This window comes from Onychostruthus taczanowskii, unplaced genomic scaffold, assembly GCF_017590055.1.
Source record: "Onychostruthus taczanowskii isolate IOZ18803 unplaced genomic scaffold, ASM1759005v1 scaffold2, whole genome shotgun sequence".
NCBI classification, from domain to species: domain Eukaryota; kingdom Metazoa; phylum Chordata; class Aves; order Passeriformes; family Passeridae; genus Onychostruthus; species Onychostruthus taczanowskii.
Window position 1 is genome coordinate 28,474,007 of NW_024499239.1, and position 8,686 is coordinate 28,482,692.

The window sequence follows — 8,686 nt, forward strand, 5'->3', positions numbered from 1 at the left end:
CGCCGCCATCACGCCCGGCCCGAAATCCCGCCCCCGCCGGCACCGTCGGCCAATCGGCGGACGCTCCGCAGACGACAGCCAATCGGCGGCGCCGCCGCCGTCCGGCTGCAGCCAATCGCGCGCCGTCTGCCTCAGTCTCACGCCCAACAACAGAGACAAAGAAGCCGAGCCCCGCCCCCGCCGTGATTGGCGGCTGTAGTGGCCAACCGGACGTAGAGCACCTCCCCCAAGCTCTGACTGACAGCGGCGCTCGCCAATGGCGACCCAGCTCCGAGTCCGACGGAGGGCGCGGCCTCTCGGCCCGCCCCGATGCGGGCACTCGGCACAGCGCGGCCAATTGGCGAGCAGACAGCTCTTCAGCCGTCCGATTGGCAAAGCGTCAGACCAATCAGCGTCGCCGCTCTCCGCTGGGCATAGCCGCAGCCAACGGGAGCAGCCGGACAGCGCCCCGCCTACCAGGGACGGACCATAACCCACCGGGGGGAGGAGTCGGGCTGTCCCACTCCCGGGGGAGGGCGGGTCTGTACCACAGCGCTCCCGGGGGTGCCGGGCTGTACCACAGCGCTCCCGGGGGGTGCCGGGCTGTCTCCCACGCCACCAGGCCACACACGGCTCCTTGAACAACAGCCTTTAATGAGCTCCGCCACACAGAACCCGCCTCGGGACCGCCCTCCCTCCCTGCCCGGGTCCCCAGCCCGCCGTGTCCGTGCTGGAGAGCCTCTGGAGCTCCCCATCCCTGTGCCCACGAGGAACTGCAGCTCTCCGTGGCGTGGCCGACGCTCTGTGCCCACAGCAGACGGTTCGAAGCCCCCCTTGTTCTGCCTTCTGGCTCCGTGTGGAACTCCTGGAGCTCCCCACGGGGGAAAGCTGCGGGTTCCTCTTCCAGCCCCACGTGGATAACCCGGGAACTCCACAGGGCCCGGTGATGCGGCCTTTGTACCCCGGGGAGGGTCCGTAACCCCCGGGGAGGGTCCGTAACCCCATGGAGAAGATCCGCAGTCCCCCAGTCTGTAGCTCCCCAGGGAGGGTCTCTAGCCCCCCACAGAGGGTCCATAGACCCTGGTGAGGGTCTGTAGCCACTGTAGATGGTCTGTACCCCCTGGGGAGGGTCCATAGTCCCCCACAGAAGGTCCTTAGCCACCTGGGGAGGGTCTGCAGCCTCCCAGAGTGGTCTGTAGCCCCTCGGGGAGGGGCTGTAGCCCCTGTAGTTGGTCTGTAGCCCCTTGGGGAGGGACCATAGCCCCCAGGGAGGGTCCATAGCCCCTGCTGATGGTCCATAACCCCTGCAGATGGTCTGTTGCAGATGGTCTGTAGCCCTAGCCCCTTGGGGAGGGTCCATAGCCCCCAGGGAGGGTCCATAGCCCCTGCTGATGGTCCATAACCCCTGCAGATGGTCTGTAGCCCCTGTAGATGGTCTGTAGCCCCTGTAGATGGTCTGTAGCCCCTCGGGGAGGGTTCGTAGCCCCCCGGTGAGGGTCTATAACCCCTGTAGATGGTCTGTTGCCCCTCAGGGAGGGTCTGTAGCCCCTGTAGATGGTCCGTAGCCCCCGGTGAGGGTCCATAGCCCCTGCAGATGGTCTGTAGCCCCCGGGGACGGTCCGTAGCCCCCCGGTGAGGGTCCATCCCCCCCCCGAGCGCCGTCACCCCGCGCTCTGCAGCAGCTGCAGGTTGCGCTGGTAGCAGCCCAGGCTGCAGAGCGGCCGGCCGGTGCGGGCGCAGCTGTAGCGCCTGGCGTTGGTGCAGCCGGGCACGGCGCAGGGCCGGGCGGCGGGGAAGGACACGGTGACGCCGTCGGCGGCGCTGCGGTAGTGCACCACCGGGCAGGGCCGGGGGCGGGCGCGGCGCTCGCGCAGGGCCCTCACCTTGGCCTTGTGCGTGCGCGTCAGGCGCTCGATGGTCTGGTTCTTGCTCTCCTCGGCCTTGCGGGCCGCCTGCAGCCGCCGGCGCCGCGCCCGCTCCTCGCGCTTCTCCCGCATCTCCTCCGTCACCTCCTTGGCCTTGGCGCCCATGGGCAGCTGCAGCAGGGGCTGGCTCTGCTGCTTGTGCAGCAGCGCGCGCTGCGGGGGGCACGGCGGGGCTCAGGGAGGGGCTGCGGGGCTTCCTGCAGCTCTTCCACATCTCCTCAGTCATGCCCCAGGAGCTACAATGCTCCCCAGTACCCCCTCAGCCCAGTTCCCCACTGGGTCTGGAGCGTCCTGAGCACCCCCAGCCCCTCCCCAGCCCTGCCCTGCAGCCCTTCCACATCCCTTCAGTTGCTCCCCAAGGGTTCCAGCTCAGCTCTGGGCTTCCTGCAGCTCTTCCACATCTCCTCAGTCATGCCCCAGGAGCTACAATGCTCCCCAGTACCCCCTCAGCCCAGTTCCCCACTGGGTCTGGAGCGTCCTGAGCCCCCCCAGCCCCTCCCCAGCCCTGCCCTGCAGCCCTTCCACATCCCCCCAGTCATGCCCCAGGGGTTCCAGCTCAGCCCTGGGCTTCCTGCAGCTCTTCCAGGCCCCCTTGGAGCATCCTGACATCCCCAGCCTCTCCCCAGCCCTGCCCTGCAGCCCTTCCACATCCCCCCAGTCATGCCCCAGGGGTTCCAGCTCAGCCCTGGGCTTCCTGCAGCCTTTCCAGATCCCCTCAGTCGTGCCCAGGGGTTATGAGATTCCCCAGGCCCCTCTCAGCCCTGTTCCCTTCTGGGTCTGGAGCATCCTGAGCATCCCCAGCCCCCCTAGTCCTGCCCAGCCCTGGCCCTGCAGCCCTTCCAGATCCCCCCAGTCATGCCCAGGGGTTATGAGGTTCCCCAGTCCCCCCTCAGCCCAGTTCCCCACTGGGTCTGGAGCTCCCTGAGCCCCCCCAGTCCCTCCCCAGCCCCCCAGCCCCCTGACCTGCCGGGCTGTCAGGAGGGACTCGTCCACCTCCCTCTTGATGTCGCCGTTGTCATCGAGCTCCCCCCTCTCCAGGGCCGCCAGCCAGCGCCGCTCCTCCTCCTCCTCTTCCTCCTCCTCTTCCTCCTCCTCCTCCTCCCCCTCCTCACGGGGGGGGAAGCAGCTCTCGGGGTCCAGCTCGGGCAGTGGGGAGGGGGCCAGGTTGCTGTTGCCCAGCCCTGCCCTGCAGCCCCTCCAGATCCCCCCCAAGTCATGCCCCAGAGGCTATGAGGCTCCTCAGCCCAGCTCCCCACTAGCTCTGGAGCTCCCTGGGCACATGGGAACAACCCCAGGGCTGGGGGTCACAGCACCCCAAGGGCTCCAGGGCAGCCCCTCCCCACGCAGCCCTCGCTCTGAGCCCCCCATTTCCCTCCCCCTGCCCTTCCCAGAGCCCCTCCCCACGCAGCCCTCGCTCTGAGCCCCCCATTTCCCCCCCTGCCCTGCCCAGAGCGCTGCTCACCCAGCCAGGCCCGGTACTGCTCGATGGGGACGCTGGGCTCCTCCTCGTCCCCTGCCAGCAGCGGGGACGGCGAGTGCGGCCCCTCGGGGACCACCGTGAACGTGGGGACACTGCAGGCGAACAGAGAGGAGTTTGGGGGGACGCACGGAACATGCCCGGCCCTGCCTCTCCCCCCTCCTCCTCCTCCTCCCCCATCTGGGTGCCCAGGATCTGCCCCCAGCTCCCTCCTCACCTCTTGGTGCCCAGGATCTGCCCTCCCAGCTTAATCCGGAGTCTCAGCCGGGGCTGCCGAGGGGGTTCGGGCCCCTGGGGCGGCCCCGCCTCGTGGTGGTGCCGTTTCTTGTGCTTTTTCTTGTGCTTCTTGTGTTTCTTCTTGTGGCCGCCATGGCCGCCCGCCTCGGCCTCCTGCCCTGTGAGGGGGAACACAGGGTCAGCGAGGGGTCCCTACGGGCTCTATCCCGCCGGGGAGCGATCCCGCAGCCCCCCCGGACCCTCCCCGGCCCCGCGCTCTCTCACCGTGCCCGCCGGCCTCCATCCCGCCGCGCCGCCAGGCCCTGCGCATCCGCCCGCGGGGGACCCAATTCGGGTCGGACCCACTTCCGCCCAAACTCGCTTCCGCCCGGTCTGGTTCCCGCCCGCTATACGGGGCGGGTGACTCTGCCGCCGCCATTTTTGATGTGGGCAAGTTGTGCGCCGTCCGGGGGGGAAACTGATGCCGCGGGTGCTTTTGGGCCGGGCGGGGCAGGTGTAAGGGCTCAGGTGAGGGCTCAGGTGAGAGCTCAGGTGAGAGCTCAGGTGAGCGCTGCGCAGTTATGGCTGAAAGCACGGTCCGAACACACCGCTGCGGCCTCAGGTGTGGCTGAAAGCACGGCCCGAACACACCGCTGCGGCCTCAGGTGCGAGCCGTGCGGGCCCGGGGCCTGCGCGCGGCGGAATCCCGGGCACACCGGGCAGGGCAGTGCCCGCAGCTCAGGGGGATCCGGAGCTCGGCCCCGGCCGGGTGAGGCACACCTGGAGCGCTGGGTGCAGGGCTGGGCCCCTCGGGAGCAGAGAGAGCTGCTGGAGCTGTCCAGAGGAGGCCATGGCGGTGCTTCGGGCTCTGGAGCGTTTCCCGGCCTGAGGGAGCCGGGTCTGGCGTGTGCAGGGGGAAACTGGGAGAGGAATTCATGGAGCCACATAAATATCCACAAAACCCCTCAAATATCCACACAAAATCTTCAAATACCCACGCAAATATTCAGCCAAATCTCCAGTCTCAGAGTGGATCCCATCCATCCGCACAAAAAACCACATCCAGCCCCAAAAATCACTCCTGGGGGTGCCAGGGTGGTGCCCGGGGCAGGACGAGGAGTTTTGACTTCATTAATCCACAGAAATATCCCAAAGATCCACAAAAAACCCTCAAATACCCACTCAAATAGCTCAAATATTCACACATACCCCTCAGATACTCACCCAAATGTACACAAACCCCTCAAATACCCATCTAAATATCCCAAATATCCACACAAAACCCTCAAATACCCACTCAAATATCTCAAATATTCACACATACCCCTCAGATACTCACCCAAATGTACACAAACCCCTCAAATACCCATCCAAATATCTCAAATATTCACCCAAAAATCTCTCATCTGAGTGTGGATCCCATCCATCCATACAAAAAACCACATCCAGCCCCAAAAATCACTCCTAGGGTGGTGCCCAGGGCAGCATGAGGAGTTTTGACTTCATCAAAGTCAAATCCTCAGAAATATCCCAAATATCCATACAAACCCCTCAAACATCCACCCAAATATCTCAAATATTCACCCAAATCTCCCATCTGAGAGTGGATCCCATCCATCCACACAAAAAAAAAAAAACAAAAACCCCTCCAGCCCCAAAAAATCTCTCCAGTGCCAGGGGTGCCAGGATGGTGCCCAGGGCAGGACGAGGAGTTTTGACTTCATTAATCCACAGAAATATCCCAAAGATCCACAAAAAACTCTTAAATACCCATCCAAATATCCCAAATATCCACACAAAACCCTCAAATACCCATCCAAATATCTCAAATATTCACCCAAAAATCTTGAATCTGAGTGTGGATCCCATCCATCCACACAAAAACCACATCCAGCTCCAAAAAATCTCTCCCTGGGGTGCCGGGATGGTGCTCAGGGCAGGATGAGGAGTTTTGACTCCATCAATCCACCTAAATATCCCAAATATTCACAAAAACCCCTCAAATACCCATCCAAATATCTCGAATATTCCCCCAAATCTCTCATCTGAGTGTGGATCCCATCCATCCACACAAAAACCACATCCAGCTCCAAAAAATCTCTCCAGTGCCAGGGGTGCCAGGATGGTGCCCAGGGCAGGACGAGGAGTTTTGACTTCATCAATTCATAGAAGTATCCCAAATATCCACACAAACCCCTCAAATACCCATCCAAATATCTCGAATATTCACCCAAAAATCTCGAATCTGAGTGTGGATCCCATCCATCCACACAAAAACCCCATCCAGCCCCAAAATTCTCTCCCTGGGGTGCCAGGATGGTGCCCAGGGCAGGACGAGGAGATTTGACTTCATCAATCCACCCAAATATCCCAAATATCCCCACAAACCCCCAAAATACCTACCCAAATATCCCAAATCTCCACAAAAACCCCCCAGATACCCACCCAAATATTCACCCAAAAATCTCGAATCTGAGTGTGGATCCATCCATCCACACAAAAAAACTTCATCCAGCCCCAAAAAAATCTCTCCAGTGTCAGTGCCAGGGGTGCCAGGATGGTGCCCAGGGAAGGATGAGGAGTTTTGACTTCATCAATCCACACAAATATCCCAAATATCATCAAAAAACTCTAAATACGCACCTGAATATCCCAAATATCCACAAAAAAATTCTCAAATACCCACCCAAATATCTCGAATATTCACCCAAATCTCTCATCTGAGTGTGGATCCCATCCATCCACACAAAAACCACATCCAGCTCCAAAAAATCTCTCCCTGGGGTGCCGGGATGGTGCTCAGGGCAGGATGAGGAGTTTTGACTTCATCAATCCACAAAAATATCCCAAATATCCTCAAAAACTCCTCAGATACTCACCCAAATATCCCAAATATTCACAAAAATCCCTAAAATACCCACCGAAATATCCCAAATATTCACAAAAAACCCTAAAATAGTCACCCAAATATCCCAAATATCCACACAAACCCCTCAGATACTCACCTAAATATCCCAAATATTCACAAAACCCCCTAAAATACCCACCCAAATATCCCAAATATCCACACAAACCCCTCAGATACTCACCTAAATATCCCAAATATTCACAAAAACCCCTCAAATACCCACCCCAATATCCCAAATATCACAAAAACCCCTAAAATACCCATCCTAAATATCCCAAATATCCACACAAACCCCTCAGATACTCACCTAAATATCCCAAATATTCACAAAACCCCCTAAAATACTCACCCAAATATCCCAAATATCCACACAAACCCCTCAGATACTCACCTAAATATCCCAAATATTCACAAAATACCCACCCAAATATCCCAAATATTCACAAAGACCCCTAAAATACCCACCCAAATATCCCAAATATCCCCAAATCCCCCTTAAATACCCACCCAAATATCTCGCCTATTCACCCAGATCTCCCATCTGAGTGGATCCTTCCATCCACACACGGAATGCCCATCCCACGGCGGGACCAGCCCCGGGCCGTGTCACCCGGCCGTGTGTCACCTCTGCAGGTGGCACCGCGACACCTCCAGAGAGCTCTCCCCACCCTCCCGCTGCCGGGATTTTGGGATTCCCTGCGGGGCCAGGCGTGTGACAGCCCCGGTGTCGCGCACGCGGCGATGTCACCCGCGCACAGATGTCACCCGGACCCCCCCGGGCCATTGTCCCGCCCGTGCCAGGAGCCGCCGGCACCGATCGCCGCCCCCGCCGCCCCTCCCGCCATCCCGGGGCTGAGCGGGGACCGGAGAGGCGACCCCGGCATCTCCCCGCGGCTCCGTCCCGGTGTTCCCACCTGGCCAGGGGGCTCCGGACACCGGGACTCCCTCCCGGAGCACCGGGACCCCCAGAACCGCCGGGAAGCTCCGGGAAGGCTCCGGAGTACCGGGAACACCGCGACCACCCGTAAATCTCCGGCTCACGGGGACTCCGGGACCACCCGGGACCCCTCGGAAGGCTCCGGGATCCCCCAGGACCCCCGGGACTCTCCAGAAACCTCTGCACCCCGGAGCCACCGGGACCCCCGGGGATGTTCCGGCGGGACGAGCGGAGCCGCGCCACGGTGGCGCGGGGGTCAGCGCTGGACATGGAACTGCGCCGGGGCCGCTGCTGCCCCCCGGCACCGGCCCCGCAGGTACGGGAGCACCGGGAGCCTCGGGAACACCGGGAGCACCGGGAGCAGCGGGAGCCCCGGGAGCAGCGGGAGCCCCGGGAACACCGGGAGCCCCGGGAACACCGGGAGCACCGGGAGCAGCGGGAGCCCCGGGAGCAGCCCGGGCACGAAGCCACGGGGGCGGTCACGGCCGCTCCCTGCCCCCCGGGCCCCCCCAGCCCGGCCCGGCCCGTCCGGTCCCGCTGCCCCGGCCCAGCCGGGAATTCCGGTGGGATCCGGTACAGCGGGAAGCGCCCGCGCCCCCGGCAGCCGACGGGGAGGGGGGAACTGGAAGGACCGGGAGGGACCGGGGGGGGTCGGGGAGGGGACGGGAGGATTGGGGCGTCCCGTGCTTGGCGGTGCCGGTACCGGGCCCGTGGCACACGGGGAATTTGGGGGGGTCCCGGTGGGTCTGGGGGGTCCCGGTTCACACGGTGCACCCACACTCGGGGGTCGCGGTGCATACTGGGGGGGTCTCAGTGAATTTTGAGGGGGGGTCGGTGCAGCCTGGGGTGGACCCGGCGCATTTTGAGGGCTCCTGGTGCGTTTGGGGGGTCCCGGTGACTACGGGGGGGTCCCGGTCTTTCAGCACCAACGGCACTCGGCAGCTCCGGGTTCGCTCGGGGGGCTCCCCCCTTCGTTCGGGGGGCTCCCGGTTCTCTCGGGGGTGTCTGGGCGCGCTCCGAGGGCTCTCGGTGCACTTGGGGATGGTCCCGGGGCATTCCAGGGCATCCCGGTGCTCTCTGGGGAGCTCCCGGTGCATCCCGAGGAATCCCGGTTCACTCGGGGGGGGGTTAGTGCCCGCGGGTGGGGTCCCATTCCCCGGTACCGGCTCCTCACGGGGGCTCCGGTTGGCTCGGGGCGGTCCCGGTGCCCCCGGGGAGGGGGGGGGGGCCGGCCCCCCCCAGAA

The 8,686-nt window shown here is 62.7% G+C and overlaps 2 protein-coding genes across 2 annotated transcripts in view; both read right to left on the minus strand.

Annotated features, from left to right (window-relative positions):
• WBP1 (WW domain binding protein 1) overlaps positions 1-984 on the minus strand; it is a 2,509-nt gene extending 1,525 nt beyond the window's left edge. Inside the window, exons 1-2 of the mRNA XM_041403130.1 lie at positions 792-984; positions 44-452 (exon numbers count right to left, since the gene is read on the minus strand). Of these exons, the coding sequence (XP_041259064.1) occupies positions 44-452; positions 792-984 (602 nt within the window). The remainder of the gene's footprint in view (positions 1-43; positions 453-791) is intronic.
• Positions 985-1,320: 336 nt separating this feature from the next.
• INO80B (INO80 complex subunit B) lies at positions 1,321-3,978 on the minus strand. The gene is made up of 5 exons (XM_041402553.1): positions 3,883-3,978; positions 3,599-3,776; positions 3,362-3,476; positions 2,868-3,077; positions 1,321-2,057 (listed from the first exon to the last, which is right to left on the minus strand). The coding sequence occupies exons 1-5, from the start codon at positions 3,926-3,928 to the stop codon at positions 1,641-1,643; spliced, it is 966 nt and encodes a 321-aa protein (XP_041258487.1). The 5' UTR covers positions 3,929-3,978; the 3' UTR covers positions 1,321-1,640.
• Between the last annotated feature and the right edge of the window lie 4,708 nt (positions 3,979-8,686).